Source organism: Delphinus delphis, chromosome 9 (genome assembly GCF_949987515.2).
Source record: "Delphinus delphis chromosome 9, mDelDel1.2, whole genome shotgun sequence".
Taxonomy (NCBI): Eukaryota; Metazoa; Chordata; class Mammalia; order Artiodactyla; family Delphinidae; genus Delphinus; species Delphinus delphis.
In genome coordinates, this window is record NC_082691.1 from 85492496 (window position 1) to 85518412 (window position 25917).

The 25917-nt window shown below is 38.1% G+C and overlaps 1 protein-coding gene across 2 annotated transcripts in view; it reads right to left on the reverse strand.

Moving 5' to 3' along the window:
* Nucleotides 1-25917, reverse strand: part of COPG2 (COPI coat complex subunit gamma 2) — a 130008-nt gene that overhangs the window by 99573 nt on the left and 4518 nt on the right. For both annotated transcript variants that reach the window (XM_060020897.1, XM_060020898.1), the window contains exons 4-5: nt 24888-24959; nt 15565-15644 (exon numbers count right to left, since the gene is read on the reverse strand). In XM_060020897.1, coding sequence (XP_059876880.1) covers nt 15565-15644; nt 24888-24959 — 152 coding nt within the window. The remainder of the gene's footprint in view (nt 1-15564; nt 15645-24887; nt 24960-25917) is intronic.

The following is a 25917-nucleotide window of genomic DNA, read 5'->3' on the forward strand; positions in this document are numbered from 1 at the left end:
ACGAAGTGAGAGAGTAGCACGGACATATATACACTACCAAGCGTAAAATAGAGAGCTAGTGGGAAGGAGCCACATAGCACAGGGAAATCAGCGAGGTGCTTTGTGACCACCTAGAGGGGTGGGATAGGGAGGGTGGGAGGGAGGCAGATATGGGGATATATGTATACATATAGCTGATTCACTTTGTTACACAGCAGAAACTAACACAACATTGTAAAGCAATTATACTCCAATAAAGATGTAAAAAAAAAAAAGAATACGGCAGTGAGCAAAACAAAGTCTTTGCCTTCATGGAGCTTACATTCCAGTGGGAAAGAGATATTAATCACATAAACTAAATATAAAAATAATTTTAGATACTGATTACTGGCATAAAAAGCAGACGATTATATAGAGAGCCTCAGGCTGAAATCCCCCAAAATCCCAAAAACTCATCAGACTTAAAAATAACTCTTTAAAAGAAACTGACTAAAACGATTACTTCATGAGGTCTCGCTCTCACAGGAATGGCTTTCTAAAATAATTGTCAATGGTTTCAGACCTTTCTGTGGAGCTGCAAAAACAGGCAGAGGAGTGTGGACTGAGCTACAAAACTTCATGGCCATAATTTTAAAAGGTTTTTAACCTTCAGATTATTCACTCTTTTACCCTTCCTTCTCTTGTCCTCTGTGCATTTATACTACCCTCAAACTGACTATCCACCTCCTCCCTCACTCAACTTCCCTCACATAATCCAAAACAGCCTCCAACTCCAACTCACTCCATTAGGGCACCAAGAGGAGAAAGTTGTGAATAACTGACAGTCCTTCAATTTTGTTCATTTTTCAATTATTAGGTAGAGTATTTCACTCATATAACAATCCATTTTCAAAGTATTCAGAAAGGTATAAAATATAAAGTCTAAGTCTCTCCTCACCCACCCTAGCCTGTAGTGCCACTCAACTGGAGACAGTCATTGTGAACAGTTGCTTAAAGTTTTCTTAAGAAAGTTCTTAAAATATATGCAACCACAGAGACTTTTTAAAATACATGCCAATGGATCGCCACTCTTCTGGTACCTTCAATCTTACTTAGTAATATAACTTGAAAATCTTTCCTTATAGGCAGATGTTTTAAAATTTTAGATACTTATATATATTAAAATGTCTAAATAGTATATCTAAAATATATTTTTAATGGTAGCACAGATTTCCATTGTTTGGGGATAAATAATTTATCAACCAGTCTTTTTCACAAATATTTGCATTTTTCCAATTAGATTGAAAAACTGAGGCTTGGCAGGTTTGGTTCCTGAGTCCTCTCTCCTTGGCTTGCTGATGGCACGGAAGTAGCCATAGTAATGCATAAACAAAAAGGCATGGCTACGTTCCAATAAAACTTAATTTACAAAATGAGGCAACAGTTTTGGCCATGGGCCATAGTTTGCCAACCCCTGCTCTGTACTTCTGTTTAGCTTGGGCTGCCCTGACAGTAAAGGCTTACATACAGATAGTTTATTTGGGAGTGTGTTCTGAGGGACAAGTAAAAGATAAGGAAGTAAACAAAGGAGGAGGGAAAGTCAACCCAAAGAAGTTTTCTCTAGTGTGTCACTGCCACAAACAACTGGTTATTTAATGACCAATCTTCTGAGGACCTTAATGAAATACATCTCAGAAACCACACATTCAAGGGATGAAAAGGAAAGAATTTATCCACTAGCTCTTAGCCCCTGGTAGAGATTTCACCCCGGAGTGTTAACTCCCCATTCTCTTAACATGTGAATGTTAACTCACACATGTGAGTTCAGTGAGTGTGCAAGAAATTGCAGGGCAGGAAGCAAAACGCACAGGACATGCTTGAAGTGAGGCACTATCGATGCTAGTGAGCTGGACCCTACATGGCAATGTTGACCACAGCCACAGCTGGAACCAAAGATGAGGCTGAGGAAACGGGAGGTTGCTCAAAAGTGGCACCCAATACAGCCCATTATTTGCACCCCTCACATTTGAATATGTCTTCCACTGAATCTAATCTATCACTGAGTCTTCAAGATGGTAACCATCCACTATTTCTACAAGAGACTGGAAGATGAGTAGAACATGGTACAACCCATACTGCTACAACACATTTCAAAGCCATAATTGATATTCATCATCTCCTTCCTATAACCACCCATTCTTTATTTCCCTCACTCTTGGCCAGCACTTCATCTCATCTTGGTTATGTGTCTGGTAGGTGACTCAAACCTTGATCCCAAGGGATCTGAGCCTTTGTTGGATTTACCCTGGTTGGACCATTGGTTGTTCCCTAGTCCCTAGTCAACATTTTCCCATGCGTGAACGCACAAAAATATACTCAAGTGAATACCTTGAATTCTAGATACAGTCCTGTCACCTTTATATAGAAACAACCCTAGATCCTGATAGGGATCAAGGTCAGTTACCTCTACAAGTATAGCAGCTCCTTTCATTACCTGCTGGTCTACTAGCATGAAGAACACAAAGTGACCCAATAGGAGTCATCATTTCAAGTGTGCAAACTGGCTCACTTCCTGCCCCACGGTTGCTCTGACTCTGCAGTGTGGGATGCCTTAGGTTGCCAACCTGTTACTCAGACATGTAGAATCCAGAAGTGTGGGATGTTTCTGCACTGGAGACAATCCACAACCCACGGGAACCAGGAGTCAATGGGTTAAATGCTTCCCCCTTTTCACCCCTTGAAAACATTGTCCCCTGGGAACCGGGACCTCTAATCCACATTCGGGGTGAGAATGGGAAGCATAAATTCTACAAGTGAGTCACTGGGAGTGAGGGTTAGAGGAGCCAGTCCTACTTCCACCTCTTGATTTCTGGACCTACCTATTTTATTTCTTGGTGACAGTACCATACACTGGCAATCGATTCAATGGATATATGGCATCTTGGAGGAGAATTCCCCAACCTCACAGAGTCCTTCCTCCAACCTACTACCTCAGCTGAGCATTCAATAGGCCATCTTATCATAGCATCAGGCTGTCTGCTCCTAGGTAAAGCACAATATAACAAAACTACTCATCTCCCTCCCAGTCACGAGCCCACTATCACTCCGCTTTTGCCATAAAATGAATGGCAATGTCACGTAGGATACCATGACAATAAATTAAGAATAACTGTTTATACCACAACTTGGCCCTACTGCAAACCCCTGGTTTATTCTATCTATATTTTATGGTGTTTGGGTCATGCAATTTAAAAAAATTATGTAGTCAAATTTATCAATCCTTTCTATTGCCTTTGGATTTTAGTCGTAATTATGAAACTTTTCCCTACACCAAGGTTAAAGAAGAATATACTCATGTTTTCTTCTAGTACTTGTATGGTTTCATTTTTTAAAATTTATACTCCTTATCTTTTTAGAGTTTACTCATGTATATGATGTGAAATACAGATCTAATTTTATCTTCTTCTAAGTGGCTACTCAGTTGTCCCAGAAACATGTATTAAAAAGTACATGCTGGGGCTTCCCTGGTGGCACAGTGGTTGGGAGTCCGCCTGCTGATGCGGGGGATGCGGGTTCGTGCCCTGGTCCAGGAGGGTCCCACATGCCGTGGAGCGGCTGGGCCCGTGGGCCGTGGCCGCTGGGCCTGTGTGTCCGGAGCCTGTGCTCCGTGGCAGGAGGGGCCGCAGTGGTGAGAGGCCCGCATACCGCAAAAAAAAAAAAAGTACATGCTTACCCCAGTGATTAGAGATGCCACCTTTGTCATATGCTAAGTTTGCATGTGTCCTTGGGTCTAATTCTGTACTTTCCATTTGTATCAGAGAATTCTGAAAAATGTACATCAGCACGGCCGAGTTGACACTTTACACAGTCATCACACAATTTTACTCCACTGGTCTCTTTGTCTATTCACGTGTCAGTACCACACTGTTGTAACTGTACAGGCCTTAGTATTTCACTGACTGGTAGTGCTAGTCCTTCCTCACGGTTTTCCCTTTTTCAGTTATTTCCTGGCTATTCTTTTTTTTTTTTTTGGGGGGGGTGCAGAAGTGAAGGCCACAACCCTAAGATCCAGGAACAGGGTGCCTGCCTAAGACAGCCTTAATTAGAACAACAAAGAACAGCCTCCCATCCCTACCAGCCCACTGCACTGAGGGATAAGTAAGTAACCTGCAAGAGAACAACCCTCTCTGAGGGGCTGGGGGAAGAAAATACCAAAAGCTGAGGGCAATCATTGAAAAAAAAAAAAAACTCTGTCACACCAGCCCTCAACCTAAACATAGGGTATCACTAGAGGAATTTGAAGCCAAGCTTGGGGAGCACTGCGTGTTACAAGAGCAACAAGAAACCAAACCCAGTCCAAGCTCTGGTAAGCTGTAAGCTCTGGTCTCTCTTTAGGTTTTGAGCCAGTTGGTTACTCTGAGATATCAGTGTCAGCACTCTAAAGGATTCAGATAAATTGCTGAACTTGCTATTTGTTCAGCCCCCTTTTCATGGAAACATTGGACATAATGCTCTTTCCAAATCTCTATACCCCAAAAGCCTCCATTTAACTTTTGCTTCATTTCACCTGGGTTAATATCTAGAAGTGAACGAACTGGATCTTATGGTAGGTTCATGTTTAACTTTTTAAGAAACTGCAAAAATGTTTTCTAACATGATTTCACCACTTTACATTCCTACCGGAGATCCAATTCCTCCTCATCCTTAGTAATATTTGCTAAAGTCAGTCTATTTAATTTTTAGTCAATTGAAAGATGTATAGTGGTATCTCATTGTGGTTTTAAACTGAATTTCCCTAATGACTAAGAAGGTTGAACATCTTTTCATTTGCTTTATTTGCCATGTATATGTCTTCTTTAGTGGTGTCTATTCACAGATTTTACACTTTTTTTATTGTATTGTTTTCTCATTATTGAATTTTGAAAGCTCTTTATATGCCCTAGATACGAGTCCTTTATTATATATAATTTATAAGTATTTTCTTCCACCCTGTGGTTTGTCTTTTTGTTTTCTTTATGGATCAAGCTTTTGACGTTGTATCTCAAAAATCTTTGCTTAATTCAAGGTCACAAGGATTTTTCCATATGTTTTCTTTTAGAGGTTTTGTAGCTTTAGGTTTTATATTTAGGTCCATAGACCTTAGAAGAAAAAAAAAAGGCTACAGATTAAATCTTTAAGCTTTTTCATGTCTGAAATTGCTTTTATGCCAACTGTTTTTGAAAGCTATTTTTGCTGGACACAGAATTCTGGGCTAACAATTGTGCTTTTTGTTTTCTTTCAGTACTACAAAGATGTAGTATCATTTCCCTTCAGCCTAAAACACTTCATTTAATATTTCCTTCAGAGTAGGTCTGCTGGTGACAAATACTCTTGATTTACCTTCATCTGAGGAGTCTTTATTTCACTTTCACTCCTGAAAGATATTTTTTGTGGACAGAGGATACTGGGTTGTCATTTCCGTTTGCTTCAGCACTTAAACGACGGTGTTCCACCATCTTCCGAAATGTGTTTTCTGATGAGAAATCCACAGTATTTTTTCAAAATATTTATTTATTTATTTGGTTGCGCCAGGTCTTAGTTGTGGCAGGTGGACTCCTTAGTTGCAGCATGTGGGCTCCTTCGTTGCAGCTCCAGGGCTCCTTCAGTTGAGGCTCGCCGGCTCCTTAGTTGCAGCAGGTGGGCTCCTTAGTTGCAGCTAGCCAGCTCTTTAGTTGCAGCACACAGCCTCCTTAGTTGTGGCATGCAAACTCTAAGCTGCAGCATGCGTGTGGGATCTAGTTCCCCGACCAGGGATCAAACCCAGGCCCCCTGCATTGGGAGCGTGAAGTCTTATCCACTGCGCCACCAGGGAAGTCCTCCCACAGTATTTTAAACTGAAGTTTCCTTATATGTAATGAGTCATTTTTCTCAAACTGCTTTCAAGGGTTATACTTTATCTTTGGTTTTCAGCAGTTTCCTTATGATCTGGGTGTGGATTCCTTTGAGTTTATCTTGCATATGCTTCACTGAGCTCCTTGAATCTGTAAAGTTATGTCTTTCCCCAAATTTGGAAGTTTTCAGCTATAATTTCTTCAAAAATTTTCTGCACCAATCCCTCTCTCCTCTTCTTCAGGGACTCCAATGACACGAATGTAAGACCCTTTGATACAGTCCCATAGGTTAGTGGGGCTGTTTATTTTTGTTTTCCATCTTTTTTCTCTTTATTCTTAATTGGAATTATTTCTACTGAATTACTTTCAAGTTCACTGATGCTTTCCTCTGACATCTCTATACTACTATTGAGCCCAGCCAATGAATTTTTTATTTTGCATGTTGTACTTTGTAATTTCTAAAATTTTCAGTTGGTTCTTTTCTATATATATAGTTCTCTGCTGAGAATTTCTACTCTTCTATTCATTTCAAGAGTGTTCACCTTTATGGAGCATGGTTGTACTAGCTGCTTTCAAGTCTTTAATAATCCCAACATCTAGATAATAACCGGGTTGGCATCTATTGATTATCTTTTCCCTTGAGAATTGGTCAGACTTTCCTGGTTGACTCATTTTGGATTGTATCTGGAGATTCTGAATACTATGTCATGAGACTCTGAGTCCTGTTAAAAGCCTCTGAGGAATGCTGACTTTCGTTTTACCAAGCACTCAAGGCAGTTTCAGATCGCAAGTTCTGTGTGGCCTTCTGTGCATGTCATTTCTCCCACACTCTCTGGCTCTCAAGGACTCCTTCTCCCAGTTCTCACCAGAAATATGAGATTCTCTCAGAGTTTTAGCTCCCTATGCTACTGCACAATTCTTTGGAAGCAAGCCCTCAAGAAAAAGAGATAAAAGAAGGAAGGAAAAAAAGAATACAGTTGACCCGTGAACAATGCAGGGGTTAGGGGTGCCAACCCTCCACGCAGTCGAAAATCTGAATATAACTTATATTCAGCTCTCCCTATATGTGGTTCCTCAGGATCCGTGTGTAAGTGGACCTGCACAGCTCAAAACTCCTGTTGCAAGGGTCAACTGTAACGTGGATTTCCCCCCACTCTTCACATGCCAGGGGCCCATTTTCTCAGAGACAGGTCTTATCTCAGGGTTTCAGGTGTCTGAAATACTGCTGTCACGTCATAGTAGTGTTCCACAACTAGGGCTGGCCTCAAGGCAGGACCAGAAAGTAAACAAAAAAACAATAACAAACAAGGATTCTCCCCCATGCTCTCCAGCTTGCAGGGGTCTTTTCTTTAACTTGTGCTCAGGCTAGAGAGATGGGCTTCTGCCTTTGTTGACTCCTCCCACTGTACAGTTCTCCCATTAGCCTGCTCTTGGGTCAAATGTGGGGTATAAAGAGGAAAAATAAACATGAAATTCACTGTTACCACACTGGTTATTCATTAATTACTGTTTTCTCTCCTCAAATTCACTGTTATTATTCAGTTTTCAAAGGCCTCGGGTAGTCACTTTCTGTACTTTTGTCCACAGGTTTTTGTTGTGATCATTGGGAGACACGGCCTGCCCCTTACTCCATCTTGGCTAGAATCAAAAGTCCCCTGACTTCCCCTTTTACTCACTGGTGTTCATTTCATTAGGCTTTGGAGAAAGGAGTTTTATGACTTGGCATCATTTTCATGATTTTCTCTCAAAATTTTTCCACAATTTCATTTTAAAAGAGAATTAAGTATGAATCCAAATAAATCAGGGCAGTCTGCTTGGCGACTGGGCAGGAAAGAGGCAGGAAAGAGGCAGGAAAGAGGCAGGACACAGAAAGGTTTCTCAACTCCCATTAAACCCACAGCGATGGTTAATTTTCTGTGTCAACTTCACCGAGTTAAGGGATGCCCAGATAACTGGTCAAACACTATTTCTGGGTGTGTCTATGAGTGCGCTTCCAGAAGACTGGCATTTGAATCAGCAAGCTGAATAAAGAAGATCACCCTCACCAATAGGAATGGGCATCACGCAATCAGTTAGGAGCTTGAATAGAATAAAAAGGCAGAGGGAGGAGTATTTGCTCTCTGCTTGGGCTGGGACATCCATCTTCTCCTGCCCTGGGAAATTAGGACTCCTGGTTCCCAGGCCTTCAGGTCTGGTCTGGAACTATACCACTGGCTTTGCTCGGCCTCCAGTTTACACAGAGCAGATTATGAGGCTTAGCCTCCATAACTGCGTGAGCCAATCCTTCATAATAAATCTTTCTATATATCTATATATATCCTATTAGTTCTTTTGTCTGGAGAAACCCAACTAATACACCCATATTTCTCCACTCCTTCATATGTGTGAGTGCTGTCTTGAGAAAGACAAATAATCCTTATGATTTCAGCCCCCTTAACTGAAGTGAGAAAATGGATTATCCTGTGCTTAATTCATGAAACAAACTTTTAATGTGTGTCTAATACATGCAAGGCACTTTTCTAAGAATTAATGTTACAAAGTCATATATGATATAATTTTTGCTCTCAAGGAACTAACAGTACAGTGGGTAGAAAAACATGTAAACAAATCATTACAGCACAATGTACTAAACACTAGAATAGAGGTTAAAACAAAGTGTTATAAGAACAGCAGAAGAGACAATGACTAACCTGTCAAGAACAGGAAAGTCAATACATAAAATGATGTTTGAGCTTTGTGGAAAAGGAAATAGGGTAAATGCAGGCACAGGGAGAAACATGTACAGTGATACAGAGTATCAAATAGCATGATGAGTTTGGGAAATGGCAAAAGCATTGATGTGAACCCCAGGGAATGCCGATATTTAGGGTGACAGGCAGAATAAAACAGCCACTTCTGTGGAAGAATAAAATGGAATAATCAGAGATGGGAGGAAATTCAGGACTATGGTTCTGAAAGCCAAAGACGGTAGAACTTCAGGGAGTGTTTAACCATATTAAAACTAAGAGAGAGGTCAATTAAAATACAGACCGAAAAATCAGCTTTGGGATTTTGCAATTAAGAGATTACTGGAAATCTTTGAGAGAGAAGTTTCACTACAGTGGTGGCTAAGTCAGATTAGAATAGTATCTCATTTCCTTTCTTGCTCTACACCAAGTCCTGGCAGACATAACGTCAGGGACAGCAGCACCATTCAAATAGAAAAGTTGTTTCAGGCTTGAATGTTTCTTACCAAGTCTGTGGATGGTCTTAGCTTCTTAGTTCCCTCAGGAAGCTAAGTATTATCCTCCCCCTGCCCAAATCCTCACATTATTCCCACAACTGATATCAAAACTGCCTGCCAGACAGCCGTTTCTACAGCCCCTTTATTTCTTCCTAAACCATGGCCTATGAACGTTCTTTTGATTTTCTGAGACTAGGGATGTAACTAATCACATACTGAAACCCATTCCCCCATGCTACTCCCCATGTGAGTGATGGGTCATTCCTCAGGACTCATTTCCAGAATTCTAAGCAATCTTCAGATGCAGCTTTTCACTGGTGAGTCTCATCAGACAGGGGTAGAACAGTATAACCAGATTGTCAATATACTTGACCATCCTTAAGCCACTAACTAAATCTCTTCATGTTTTTCTTTTTGTTAACTGAGTTGTAATTTATATACAATAAAAATGCCAGCTTAAGTGTTCAGTTAGATGGCAATTGTGATCACTCATATAACCTTTACCCAAAATAAAATACTGAACACTTCCATCACCTCAGAAAGTTCCCTCATGACCACTTCCAGTCAGTCTCCTCCAACCTACCAGACTTCTGGTTTCTGTCACCACAAGTGAGTTTTGACTGGTCTTAGAATTTATATAAATAGAATCATCCAGCATGTGTTTTCTTTTGCTCCAGCATATTATTTTAGGAATGTAACTGTGTTGTTGCTTGAAACAGCAATTTGTTCCTTTTTATTGCTGAGTATTGATCCACTGTATTAATATAACACAGTTGGTTTAACCATTCTCCTGTTGATGAACTTTTGGGTTGTTTCTGGTTTAGGGCTACCACAAAGCTGCTATGAAATTCTTATACAGTCTTTTTTGCGGCCAAAGATTTTCATTTTCTTGGGTAAATACTTAGCAGTGGAATTACTGGCCACAGGGTAGGTATATATTTAACTTTATAAGAAACTGACAAACTTTTTCTGTGGTGGTTGTATCATTCATTCTACATTCCCACCTACAATGTAGGAAAGCTTCAAATGTTCCATACACCAAGTTCCATACTTGGTATTGGAGCAGGCTTGTTGATTTGGGTACTGTCAGGCTTTTCTATTTTAACCATTTTAGTGAGTATGAAAAGGTATCTCACTGAGGTTTCAATCTTCATTTCCTTGATGACTAATAATATTGAGAACACTTCCATGTGCTTATTGGCTATCTGTATATACTCTTTTGTGAAGTGTCTGCCTTTAGGTTTTCTCAATATCCATGATTTCTTACCAAGCTAACACAATTGTCTATGTATGTAGAATGGTCATCTAATATATTAGTTTTCTATTCCTGCTATAACAAATGACCACAATTAGTGGCTTAAAACAACAAAAATGTATTTATTATCTTACAGTTAGTTCTATGGGCTAGAATTCCAACTTAGGTCTCACTGGGCTAAAATCATCGTGTCAGCAGGGCTGCATCCATCTCATACGCAAGATAATATTCACCCTATCCCAAGATCCCCCCCAAATCAACACATTATAGCATCAACTAAAAGTCCAAAATCTCAGGACTTCCCTGGCAGTCCAGTGGTTAAGACTCCATCTTCCAATGCAGGGGGCACAGGTTCAATCCCTGGTTGGGGAGCTAAGATCCCACATGCCATGCGGTACAGTCAAAAAAAAAAAAAAAAGTCCAAAATCTCACCCAACTCAAAAGTCCCAATCTTATCATCAAAAATCATCTAAATCAGGGATGGGTGAGATTGGGTATAATTTATCCTGAGGCAAAATTCCTCTCCATGCATGGACATGTGAAACTAAAAAACAAGTTCCCTGCTCTGAAAAACAAAGATGGGACTGCCATAGGATAACACATACAGATGTTCCTGTTCAAAAAGAGAAAATGGAAGGATAAAAAAGTTACTGTTCCCAAGCAATTCTGAAATCCAGCCAGGCAAACTGGAAGCGGTTTCAAGTCGTGGCAGAATTCACTATGGTTCTCAGCTCTACATTATGGGCCTCCGCCCTCCGAGCCATCCTTCCTTTTTATAAAGGGCAGCTTGTGTTTAAAGCTGAGGAGTCTTATCAGCCTGTCTCCTGCCTGTAGAATTTTGGGGCTCTGATAGCCTTCTTTCACTTCACCTCTCTGTTCCTTTCAGTCCAAGCTGGCAGTGTTTCTGCTGGTATAAGATTCTCACGAGCCTTGTGGGACTACCATATACGTACAGAGACTCCACTAGACAAGAGGCTCCTCCACAGATCTTGCCTAGATAATCCCATCTCTATTTTTGGCTTCTGCTTAGATGCTGAGGGAATCTATGAGTCACACCCTTCATCTCTCAGTGTTTTGTGTGAGTGAATACGCTGACCTTTAAATCTTTCTGAGGTTTCAGGAAAAGGCTGTAGAGTAACTCTGATTTTTTCTCTAGAGAAGGCTTTCCCAACACACATCTCTTGATTTTAGCATCCTTTGCCATTTTGGTAGGCTGACAATTTCCAAAATCAACAACTCCTGGTTTATTTTTGTTTTGTTTTTGAGATGTAATTGACATACAACATTATATTAGTTTCAGGTGTACAACATAACGATTTGGTATTTATCAAGATCTCCTGGTTCATGTTTAACAGGTCTCTCCTCAATTTATTACCCTACTCTCAAATTTTACTACAAGTGGCAAAAAGAAACCAAGCCACACCTCAACATTCTGCTTGGAAATCTCAGTTAAATATCCAAATTCATTGCTTACAAGCCCTGCTTTCCACCTAACTGCAGGATACAATGCCACTAAGCTTTCTGCCACAATATAACAAGGATCCCCTTCCCTCCAGTTTCTAATACCTTCCTCATTTTCTTCTGAGCCCTCACCAGCAACACCTTTAATGTCCATATTTCTATCAACAGTCTGTTCACAATGCTGTATGATAAATGTTTTCTCTATCCTGCTCCTCACTTCCAAGTCTAGCAGAGTCATTAACGCCCATATTTCTACCAGTTTGTTCAAGGCAGTGTAGGCTTTTTCTATCATGTTCCCCAAAACTCTTCCAGCACCTGCTCACTGCCCAATTACAAAGCCACTTCCACATATTTAGGTATTTGTTACAGCAGCACCCCACTTCCAGGTACCAAAGTCTCTATTAGGTTTTTGTTCTAGTTTTGAGATATACGTGACATATAACATTGTGTAACTGTATGGTATACAATGTATTGATTTGATACACTTAAATACTGCAAAAATCTGTTAGTTTTCTATTGCTGCTGTAACAAATTACCACAGACTTAGAGGCTTAAGACAACATTCATTTATTTACCTTACAGTTCTGTAAGGTGAGGTCCAACACAGGTCTCACTGGGCTAAAATCAAGGTGTCAGCAGCATGGCATTCCTTTCTGGAGGCTGTAGGAGTAAATCCATTTCCTTGCCTTTTCCAGCTTCCAGACATCACCCATATTCCTTGGCTTATGGCTCCCTTCCACCATCTCCAAATCCAGCAACAACAGTGCATCCCTCTGAACCGGCTTCCATCATCACATCTCTTTACTGACGCTTTTCTTCTGCCTCCCTCTTCTACTTTTAAGGACCCTTATCCTTATATTGGGCCCACCTGGATAATCCAGGATACTCTCCTTATCTGCTGATTAGCAACTTTAATTCCCCTTTGCCATGTAATGTAACATATTCACAGGTTCTAGGAATTAGGACAGGGATATCTTGGGGGTGGAGGGGGCATTATTCTGCCTACTACATCTACTAATTACTTAAAAGGAACGAGAAGCAAACCATGATTCAAAGCGGCCTAACAGGACTCAGATGGAAGTATTAACAGCTAAACAAAGGAACGAAACACCCTCAATCAACAGTTGATTAATCTATTTTTAATTTTTCCAATATTTAGTGAATCTAGCAATCTAAGTGAAGATTTTTTTGTTTTGTATTTGTGCCACACACTGTTAGCTGACTAATCCGATACCCATTTTTAATCCCCTCCCTTCTCCCAAGCCTGCCCCTTGGGCTATAAAAGCTATATACTCACTTTCCTGGCCTCCTAAGGTTAGTCATAACACAGTTGTGCCAAATAAAATCTAAAAATTGCCTTGGGAAAAGCTTTTGCATACCTGATAAAAGGGGCAGACAGCACTGGCTCTCTCTGGCCCCCTTCTCAGTACCCCTCCCACCTTGAATGGTGCACTGCCAGTAATTCAGGCATCTTATTTTGCAATAATGTGAGGACGTCCCAAAGAATTTAAGAGACACCAGCCCTGACACTATTGAACTACTGAACCAACACCAGGTACTCTGTGCTTATTTTGTTTGTTACTATTTAATTCTGGCTTTGTGTTATTTTCAGCTGAAAGCTTTACTAATATTATGAAACTACATTCAACACAACTGCTGGTTAAACGTAAGTACCCTCCTCCAAAACTTATTTTCTTGTACAAATACCAGATTCACTTGAATGAGTTATAATTAGTAACTATTAACTACAACTATATATTAATAACTGTTAGTAACTATTTTCTAAATAACATTTGTTATATATCTTAGGACTCTGAATTATACATACTCATTCTAGGACATTTGGAAATTATCAAAAGTTTAAAGAAAATAAATAGCCACAATTCCAAACACCCAGAGATAACTTACTGGTAATATATCAGTGTATATCCAATCATATATTTTTATATGCATACTTAGAATATTTTTAAAAGAGACTACAGGGAATACACAGACTTGAATCCAACTTTCATTTAGCACTTTATTGAAGACTTTTCCATATCATTAAAGATGTCTCAAAAATATATTCAAAAAATTAAAATATTTCATAATATGACTAAAACATGATTAATTAGATCATTTTTAACAATGTCAGACATTCAAGTTGTTTTTTCCTTTTTGCTAGTGTAAACAGTGTTGCAATAAGCATCATTGTATATAAATATTTCTGTGCTATCTCTGATTGTTTTCTGTGGATAATTCCATAGATGTGGAATTACTGGATCAAAGGGATAAACCCTTTCAAACATTCAACAAATGCTGCCACGCTGCTTTCTAAAAAGACTGAATCAATTTATTATTCTACCTCCTGTATACAAGAATATCAATATCCCTTACAAGTACTGACTGCCTTTTTTCTTTTTTGCCAATTTGACTGGCAAAATATTATAATTTTTCAAAATTTATAAAGAACTCATAAACTCAATAGCAAAACAAACAATCTGATTGAAAATGGGCAGATGTGAACAGACATTTTTCCAAAGAAGACATACAGATGGCCAACAAGTACATGAGAAGATGCTCTACATCATTAATCATCAGGAAAATGTAAATCAAAATCACAATGAGCTATCACCTCACACCTGTTAGAATGGCTACTATCAAAAAGATAGAAGCAGCAAGTGTTGTTTAGGACATGAAGAAAAGGGAACCCTCTGCACTGTTGGTGGGAATGTAAATTGGTACAGCCACTATGGAAAACAGTATGGAGGTTCCTCAAAATATTAAAATAGAACTACCATGTGATCCAGCAATTCCATTTCTGGGTATTTATCTGAAGAAAACATTAATTCAAAAAGATATCTGCATTCCCATGTTCACTGCAGCATTATTTACATTAGCCAAGATATGGAAACAACCTAAGTGTCCATCAACAGATGAATGGATAAAGAAATTGGGGTACATATATGCATTGGAATATTATTCGGCCATTAAAAAAGAATGAAATCTTGACATTTGTGACAACATGTACGGACCTTGAGAGCATTATGCTAAGTGAAATAAGTCGGACAGAGAGAGACAAATACCATATGATCTCTTTTATATGTGGAATCTAAATAAATAAATAAATACATAAAACCAGGCTCATAGATACAGAGATACAGAGATCAGACTAGTGGTTTCCCAGAGGCAGGGACTGGGGGAGTGGGAGAAATGGGGGAGCTGTTTTGGGGTTTGTTTTTTTTTAAGTTTAAATAAATTGAATTTAAAAAGCACAAAAAACAAAACAAAAAAATATTGTAACTCATTGTTGAATTTTTAATTACATTTTTTGGTTACTAGTGAGAATGACTATTTAAAGATATTTAGATCCTTTATATTGATTATTTTATGAAGTATCACTTGGAGTTTTTTGAAGTATAAGAGTTCTTTATATATTATAGATGTTAGCCTTTTGATGTACTTGTTATATTTTTTCATAAATCAACTATACTCTAATATAAAATAAAATTTTTTTAATAAATATTTTATTTCAATGTATCATTTACTTTTTAGTTTTGCTTATATATTTTTATGACATTTTAAAATGTAATCAAATCTATTAGTATTATCCTTTGTGACTTCTTTCTCAGCTTTATTAAACAGAGATGGTTTTCACATGACAACCACATTTTAGAAAAGAATGCTTTAAGACATTATGTTCTTTTCAATTCCTACTGGCTTTCTTACAGTCAAAAAGTAAAATTAACAGAAAGAGAACAACAAATACTCCACTAAATATGTAAGTATCACATCGTAGGTTTTAACTATTCACATACCTGCTTGTCACAATTATGACATCCTCAGAGATGGTAGCCATTTCTTTGATAGTAAGGTAGCACATTCTTCTCAATGTTTGCTGAAAAATTATTTATAAAAGGCAAAAGGTTATTCATAAAGAAATGGTTTTTTAAACTGTTTGAAGTGAGGGCCCCAAGTCAATATATTTAGAAAGCTATTCTTAAAAAGATTCTCGGGCTTCCCTGGTGGCGCAGAGGTTGAGAGTCTGCCTGCCGATGCAGGGGACACGGGTTCGTGCCCCAGTCCGGGGAGATCCCACATGCCACGGAGCTGCTAGGCCCGTGAGCCACGGCCGCTGAGCCTGCGCGTCCGGAGCCTGTGCTCCGCAACAGGAGAGGTCACAACAGTGAGAGGCCCGTGTACCGCAAAAAAAAAAAAAAAAAGGCCTGGATGAGAAATATTCAAAATTCTAGTATTTCCTAAACACAAGTAATTGATGCACTAACAGTAGAAGACACCTAGATGAAAATTCAAAAATTCAGTTAATTACATGGATCTTTATACAGAAGGACCCAAACTGTGACTGTGACAATGTGAGTCCAAAGACAGGTTTTTCAAAGTGCTAAAGGCTTGTCCTAGAAAATGTATTTTTTAAATTCTTTAAAAATATATACAGAGAGACATGCAGACTCTGTGTTTTCCTCAGTTCAGCATATTTTTTCTTAAGGTATTTGTGGTTGTACAACTACTATTTTCAATTATCAAGATTTCTAGATGGATACCTGGATCCAAAAGAAGTGTTAAACAAATTTTCGCCCACCCTTTCTCCTCACCTGGATCTCTGATTTTATTCATAAACACTCATACTCAATGCTCAAAGCCTTGGTTCCTCTAGCCTGTCTAGCCTCATTCTCTACCAAGTAACTTCGTATTTCTTATAAGTAGTGAAAGTCAAATACATCAGACCCAGCTCCAGAGTCCAAGCTGTACAAAGGATCTGTTGGAGACTACTGAACCCATTAAGGAACAGGCAGAACAGAGTGAGGATTCTCATGGTGATTAAACACAAGAAAAAATCACCCCAGAATGAGAAAGGCAGCATGGGGGCAGATAATGAGGCATATCACATCCATATGAAGCTACTATGAGAAGAAAGCAAAAAAAATGACAATCAAAACTTCAGAGCAGAAGAAAATTTACACTCCCCCCCCCAAGCAAAAATCTACCATGAAGCAGAATAAAACTGGAGATCCAAAAAAATTTAGCTAAAGCACAAAAAATGGAGGCTCAACACTGTTAGTCACTGGGGAAATACAAATTAAAACCACATTTCATATACCACCTCACACCCACCAAATTGGCTAAAATTAAAGAGTGACAATGTAGTGTTGACAAAGATGTGTTTTTAACAACTATACTGCCTAAACAAATACACAGAAATGCTGAATAAAACAGGAACAAAAAAATTTTAATACACAGCCAAGGGAAAATGAAGGGAAATTCACAGGTGCCCAAAATGGAAAAACACACAACTCATAGCCACAGAAGTGTAAGCCCAGGGTCTTGCATAGGATAAAATATCTAAAGTCTACAAAAGATGGGATTCTAGAAGGTATATTCTTCAGGCACAGGGAAAATTATTCTAGATAATAACTCAGAAATACAGTAAGGAATGAAGAGTAAAAAAAAAAAGAAAGCGGTAAACACTAACAAGACAGAATGGTATTGGCGTAAGAATGGACAAATTTATCAATGGACAGAAAAGACAACCCAGAAATATACCCACATACATACAGTAAACTGATCTTTGACAAAGGAGCAAAGGCAATACAAAGGAGTAAAGATAGTCTCCTCAACAAATGGTGCCAGAACAACTGGATATCCGCATGCCAAAAAGATGAATCTAGACGCAGACCTTACACTCTTCACAAAAATTAACTCAAAATCGACCACAGACCTAACTGTAAAATGCAAAACTATAAAACTCTTAGAAGAAAACCTAGATGATGTTGAGTATGGTGATGACTTTTTAGATACAACGCCAAAGGCATCACCCATGAAACAAATAATTGATAAGTCAGCCTTTATTACAATTAAAAACTTCTGCTCTGCAAAAGACAATGTCAAGAGGATGAGAAGATAACACAGACTGGGAAAAATATTTACAGAACACATAACTGAGAAAGGACTGTTATCCAAAATACACCACAAACCCCCCAAAAAACAGAAAAACCTCTTAAAAGTCAAAAATAAGAAAAACAACCTAATTTTAAAATGGGCCAAAGACCTTAACAGATACCTCACTTAAGAAGAAAAACAGAAGGCAAATAAGTATATGAGAAGATGCTCCTCATTATATGTCATCAGGGGAAGGCAAATTAAAACAGCAAGATAGGGCTTCCCTGGTGACACAGTGGTTGAGAGTCCGCCTGCCGATGCAGGGGACACGGGTTCGTGCCCCGGTCCAGGAAGATCCCACATGCCGTGGAGCGGCTAGGCCCGTGAGCCATGGCCGCTGAGCCTTGCGTCCGGAGCCTGTGCTCCGCAACGGGAGAGGCCACAACAGTGAGAGGCCCGCGTACCGCAAAAAAAAAAAAAAGAAGACAAATAATCTGAATAGCAGCATATCTATTTCCTTTTAAAGCAGTTAATTATCAAAAACCTTCCTACAATGAAGATGGTTTCAATAGTGAACTCCATCAAACATTTTAGGAAAAATTAATAATGATTCTAGAAAAACTCTTCCAGAGAGCAGAGGAAGAACCACTTCTCAATTCATTTTATGAAGCCAACATTACCCAAATACAAAACCCAAGAAAAAACTATACATAAATGTGTTTCATGACCACAGAGTCAAAATCCATAACAAATTTTAACAAACAGAAAACAAAGATTTTATATTTTCCAGGAAAATAAATGCATCTCACCATATTAATATACTAAAAAAGGAAAACCACAATAATTCAATGGATATAGAAAAGACATTTGACCAAATTCAATACCCATTTATGGAAAAAAAAAATCTCCCAGCAAACTAGGAACAGAAAGGAAATTCCTCAACCTGATAAAGGTCACTTATGAAAAACTTGGAGCCAGCATCACATTTAATGGTGAAAGATTAAATACCTTTCCTCTAAGATCAGGAACAAAGCAAGGATGTCCTCTACCATCACTTCTATTCACACTATACAATAGTGCAAGAAGACAAAAAGGTAAGATAAACAAATAAAAAGCATACAGGGCTTCCCTGGTGGCACAGTGGTTGAGAGTCCGCCTGCCGCTGCAGGGGACACGGGTCCGTGCCCTGGTCCAGGAGGATCCCACATGCCACGGAGCGGCTGGGCCCGTGAGCCATGGTCGCTGAGCCTGCGTGTCCGGAGCCTGTGCTCCGCAACGGGAGAGGCCACAACAGTGAGAGGCCCGTGTACCGGAAAAAAAAAAAAAGCATACAGACTGAAAAAAGTAAATCCTAAGGAATCTCCCAAAATACTCCTAGAAGTAATAAATAAATTTAACAAGATCACAGGAAACAGGTCAATATACAAAAATCAATTTAATCTCTATAGACTACCTACAAACAATACAAATGCAATAGTATAAAAAATGTTAACTGCTTCAGGGATAAAGTTCACAAAATATGTATAAGACTTTTATGCTGAAAGCTACAATACTGCTGACAGAAATTAGAGACCTGAATAAAGGGAAATATATACCATGTCTATGGAGTAGAAAACTCAATAATGTTATAATGTCAATTCTCCTCAAATTGATCTCTTTGTTTTAAATTTTCTTGTAGTTGAACATATTGATCTTTAGAGTCAATGCAATCACCATCAACATTCCAGCAGGCCTTTTTAATAGAAATGAACAGGTTGATTCTAAAATGCATAGAGGAATGCAAAGAACTTAGAAGAGCCAAAACAACTTTGAAAAGGAAAAAAATAATAATAAAATAGGAAAACATGCACGACCTGATTTAAAACTTACTATAAAGCTACAGTAATCAAGACAGTGTGATACTGGAATAAGAATAGATATATATATCAATGAAAATAATAGAATGTTCCAATGTGCCATTGTAACGCAATCATCATTATTTCTTCCTCCTCCTCCTCCCTCCATATTGGTATGCAATTATTCCAGTAGAATTTGATGAGAAAAGAAAGGAGGAGGAAAAGGAGGGGGTGGTGGAGGAAGAGGAAGGAGATGAAAAGAAATTCAACCCTCACTTTATATCATGTACAAAAATTAACTCAAAATGATCATAAAGCAATTTAAGACACAAAAACTACAAAATGCCTAGGGAAAAAGCATAGGAGAAAATCTCTATGACCTTGGGTTAGGCAAAGATTTCTATAATACACATCAAAAACACAATCCATAACAGGAAAAAAAACGATGATAAACTGGACTTCATCAAAACTTAAAACTTCTGCTCTGTTAAAGACTAAGAAAGTGAAAAAACAAGACACAGACTAGGAGAAAATATTTGGGAAACATCTGATAAACAACTTCTATCCAGAATACATTAAGATCTTCAAAACTCAATAATAAGGAAATATACAACCAAATTATTAAAATTGGGCAAAAGATATGAACAGATCCTTCATCTTGGAAGATATATAGAAGGCAACAAAAGCACATAAAAAGATTTTGAGATAATTAGTCATTAGGAAAATGCAAATTAAAACTACAAAGAGATACTACTACATACGTATTAGAATGACTAAAATTAAAAAATAAATAAACAAACAAAAAACATATAACACCAAGTGCTGGCTAGAATGCAGAGCTACTAGAAGCTTCATACAGTAATGGGGGGAATGGTACTGTCACTTTGGAAAATGGGTTGGCAGTTTCTTACAAAGTTAAACATATATACACCTATCATATGACCCAGCAATTCCACTCCTAGGTATTTACCCAAGAGAAATAAAAACTTACATTTAAAAACTTATACATGAATGTTTATAGCAACATTATTCATAACCACCAAAAAATGGTAACAAACCAAATGCTCTTCAGCTAATGAACAAATAAACTGAGGTACATCCATACAACAAATTACTACAATGAAATAAAAAGGAGTAAACTGACACAAAAAATAACATGGACAAATATCAGATGAATTATGCTAAGTGCCTGAAAAGAAGACTCAAAAGGCTTCATATAGTATGATATCATTCTTATGACTTCTGGAAAGGCAAAACTATAAGGAAAGAAAAGAGATTACTGGTTTCCTGGGCCTGAGGATGCGAGGAATAGATCATATAGTAGGGAATTTTTTGGAGTGATGGAAATGTTCTAAATCTTGACTGCAGTGATGATAATACTACTGTATGCATTTGTCAAAACTCATAAAACTATACCCTAAAAAGCGTGAATTTTACTATTTGTATATTATACTTAAAAAAAAAAAAGAAAGAAAAAGAATGCAGTGGTGAGTGAATGAAAAGGCAAGCCACAGACTGGGATCTGGGAAGGAGAAAATATTTACAAAACACCTATCTGATGATGGTCTTGTATTCAGAAAATAAAAAGAACACCTACAACTCAATAAGCAGAAGATAAACAACCTGATTTTTTTTTTAAAAAAAAGGTAAAAGATTTCAACAGACACTTCACCAAAGAAGATAAACGGATGGCAAATAAGCATATGTTTGCTTAATACATGCTTAATACATTCATCATTCAGGAAATGCAAACCCAAGAATGCCACTTCTAGATACTAACCAAAGAAAATGAAAACATAGGTCCACACAAAGACTTGTACTTGAATATTTTTAGCAGCTTTGTTTATAATATCTGTAAACTGGAAACAACCCAAATATCCATTAACTTGTGAATGGATAAATAAAGACTACCTCCATACAGTGGAATACTACTCAGCAATAAAAATGAACAAACTACTGATACATACAAAAACTTGGATCAATCTCAAAAGCTAAGGGAAAGAAACAAGACATAAAAGTCATAAATGACTATATACTATATGATTAAATCTAAATGAAATTCTAGAAAATGCAAAACTATGTTGTCAGGAAGTAAATCAGTGATTGCCAGGTGCTAGGGGTTGAGGGAGGAGATAGACAACTAAGAAATATGGGGGAACATTCTGGGGTGACGAAAAGTTTCTATATCATGACTGTGGTGATTGTTCCATGACTCTATACACTGGTCAAAACACAACTGTACACTTAATTGGTGTATTTTATTGTATATTTAAGCTGATTTTTAAAATTAAAAAAACAAAGCAGATTCTTTAAAGGCTAAAATAAAGTTTTAAACCTATAAATCAATAGATGGAATATAAATAAGCAAAGAATATAAACAGACAATTCACAGAGGAGGAAAGTAAAATGGCCATTAACTATATGAAAAGAGTTTCAATTTCGGCAGTGATATGGCAATGCAAATTAAAACCACAAAGAGATGCCATATCACCTTCTTGTGAATGGCAAATATTTAGATCAGATAATAGAAATTATTATTTGGAGCAGGTAAGGATTTGGAAGCAAATCAGTGTAAATTAGTACAACCCTTTAAGATCAATTTGGCAAGATCGTATAAATAGCATTACCTAGAAATTCCACTTAGAGGTATCTACCCCAGAAAAATTCTCTATGTGCACAAGAAGACATGTACATAAACATTATGTGTGATGTCATTTGTAATAGCAAAAAAGTAGAAGCAACTTATAGATCTACCAATGGGAGAATGGATAAATAAATAAGAATACTGTATATTCACACACTGGGATTCCATACAGCAGTAAAACAGAATAAAGTAAAAGTACTTGTAGCAAGTGGGCAGATCTCAAAAACATTAATTTTTTAAATTGCAAAATAATATCAAGATGACATCATTCAGATTATATTTTAAAACACAAAAATACTAAGTATATATTATGGATACAAACAGATATAATATATAAACATAGGAGGATACCAATCTCAAAATAATTATTACCCTCTGGCAAAGGAAGGCTGGGAAAGGAAGGAGTTCCACATGCCACTGGCAAAACCCCCTCATCTTCCCCACAAAAAATCATATCCTTAATTCCATACTCTGCCTAAGGGACCATCAAAACAAATCACATCATGCTGTACATGGTTACTAAACCTCAGTCACTACAAAAAAAAATAAAATATCCTGGTCATTACTCAGTAACAGTACCCCTTTTGTATTTCATTTCCAAGCATTCACTCTCCAACCACCACTCCTAACTCAACTCTTTCGCTCCATCATGACCTACAAGCCATTGATTCCATCAACTCTTTACTGTCCCAATCAGCCCCCGTTCTTACTTGCCTCCTAACCAAGCACAGACTCCACAGTCAATATTTCAATCACTCAATTTCCTTTTTCCTCCCTCTGCTTACTAACATGGCAAAATCCCAATCTTGATTAAACCCCATCTTTAACTGTTCCATGCCTTAACCTGAAGCCTGTAGCTGGAGAAAAACATTCACCATGCTACCTGGGAATACTTTAATTCATGACCACTAACTTGAAGGGGCCATGCGTCCTGTCCAACAATCCTACATTTCCCCAATCCATTTCCTAGAAAACTACTTCATGTCTTCTTCTCTTAATACAACCTCTGTGCTAGAAGCTTCGAGTTTGTCCTCACGCTATTTCTTCCCTGCTCTGCATCCTCTTCCCTGCTCCATGTCCAGCTCTTCTTCCCAACTGCCAGCCCTGTGAGCAGCGACAGCCTCTGGCCTACCACAAGACACGTGAAGCAGCCTTCCACAACTTTTATGATAGTCCCTCTCCGTGACCCCACTCTCCAGCAGCTTGAAATGCCTCGTTTTCTAGTTTAATTCCTCTAATAAATAATTCAATAATGAACACAGCAATTCTGCTTCCCTGATTGAACCCCAAATTTTGGTACAGGAAGTGATTAAAGGGAAATAGGGCCTTAAGGATAGGAATCTGAAATTGCTTTTCTGACTTGATAAAAGGAATTAATGACCCTGTCTCCAGTGGTAAAGGGGACACTAGTCATCCATGGCATGCTGTGGCAAAATACTTAAATCATCACCTGCAGACAAATATAATCAAGGACTATAGAAGACAAAGGTTTGGGTAATCAACTAGTTGCTGCCATAGAACATTTTTGTAAAAATGAGTTGTATAATGGCCTAGTTCCTTCTAAGTACACTGGCAAACTAGGTAAAAGAAAATGCTAAGCTCGGAGTTTTGAATTCACAGCTTAAGGTCTATGTCAGGGACTAGAAAACGTCCATAATGCCTTAATAAAAAGCCTCATGCCATGTGGACACAGGGCTGAGATTTCTGAAAAGTATATCCTGCAGGTGACTGAATTACAATGCAAATTCAATTTACCCCCTGTGAGCCATTTTATGTTAAAGTTAGGACCATGATTGGCAAGGAGAGGGGCCCTGAAAATCAGAATGGGGACATATGGGCAGATTCTGATGAAGTGAAGTACCTTGAACCTCTAAATTCCTCCAAGCCTCCTGGGCAAGCAGAAGCAGTCCTTCATACCCTGTCTGAGGAAATTAGGCTCCATTTGCCTGAAGAATGTGCACTGACTTTCCCTGAGATAGTTGCCTTACATGGGACACCGATGTTCCTGAGGACCTAATCCCCAAACTGCTCACTATCTAGACACATAACCAGACTCAAATCCTATAAAATCCTCGGGGTCAGGCACAAAATGTGGCCTGTGATGATATGCAATACATACCAAAAGAACTGCACAATTTGGCCAATTTATGTTAACAGAAAGCTGAGAAATACAGATCCCACAATCCCCTTCTCTGATGGTTCTGAGTCAGAGCTGGGCAAAAAGGAAATATGTGCCACATTTGGAAGACAGAAGTGAAGCACACATTATGCTTGAAAGTCAGGGTGGTCGAAGGTAATGAGAGACAGATGCAGAGGTGCTGGCAGCTTTAGTCTGTCCTCACTCTTCTTCTTCCCTACTCCATGTCCCTTCCCCACTCTGCATCCAGCGCGTCTTCTCATCTGCCAACAGCAACCCCAGGCCCACAAGAAACTTGACTAAGAACTTAGAGATGTGATAGCTATGTCCTCTGACTTCTATACCAGTCCACCTCCGCAGTGTCACGCCAGAAGCTGGATATTAGCCGTCTTCATGACTGCACGGTAGATCTGTGAGTGAACAGCTTTGAACTATATACTTTCATTCTTTCATTTTCATATGTCCTTTAATGAACATTTATAAATTTTATGAAGAGAAAATTTTTAAGTAATTTTAAACATTTCAAGCAACTTTCCCTAATTTGGAGCACTCTAAGTTCCCCCAAGGAAAACAGATAAAAGGAGCTTTTTTTAGCCTAAAAGAATTAAAAAAAAAAAAAAGACTTACATCATTAGATTGAAACAATCGAGTCATTGCAAAGAAGGCTTCTGTGGCTTCCGTAGTTCCAAAGTGTTCACCCTAAGTAATTTAAATTAAGTTTAAATTAAAACAATTTCTTAAACTCAACAAAAATTAAGGACTTTCCATTTATTTCTGCAAAGATCTTTTAGAACTCAGGAAAAACTCTCTGTATAAACATTGTGCCTCTTTGCTATTTTTCTGGCTTTTAATTTATAAACCTACATAGCCATTTATCCATTCCTTATTTAAAATAATCCATTATCATACACCATGCTTTTATGAAAGTTCTAGAACAGTGGTATCTAACTTTTTAGCAGGAACTATTTTAAATTCCCTGAAGAACTGTGATTTACAAGGAGATAGAAAATGATAGTAAATTGACTTCCTTATCAGAACAGGATGTTATTGTTACACTGCCTAAGAGCAGAGATCATACCTTCTACATTTCTATAATCCAATGCCTGACAATATCATAGGAGCATAATAAATATTAAACTGTAAAGAACTATCTATTAGGAATCCCAGAAAACATGGTAAAAAGGGACCAACCAAAAGGGCAGCAGATTAGTTATATAAAAGTAAGGCTTATAGGGCTGCTAATACATCTCAAGACACTGGCTCAAGCCCCTAAAAACATGCTTTGGGTCAGAACTTCAACGTGCTTAACAAATCATCAGAGGATCTTCCCAAAATGCAGATTCTGATTCAGTGGCTCTGGTGTGAACCCTAAAATTTTCCATTTCTAATTGGCTCCCAGTGATGCGAATGCTGCTGATCTGGGAACCACATATTTCTGAGTAGCGAGGTGTTAGATAACCTATTGGGTTGGCCAAAAAGTTCGTTTGGGTTTTTCTATAAGATGTAACAGAAAAACCCAAACAAACTTTTTGGCCAACCCAATATTTTATTAATAGTCAAAACACTGCAGACCACAGACCACCTGAAACATTACCATTTCAATAGTTAACTTCTTCAGTAAAAACAATCCTATATAATATGTTGGGCTCAATCACTT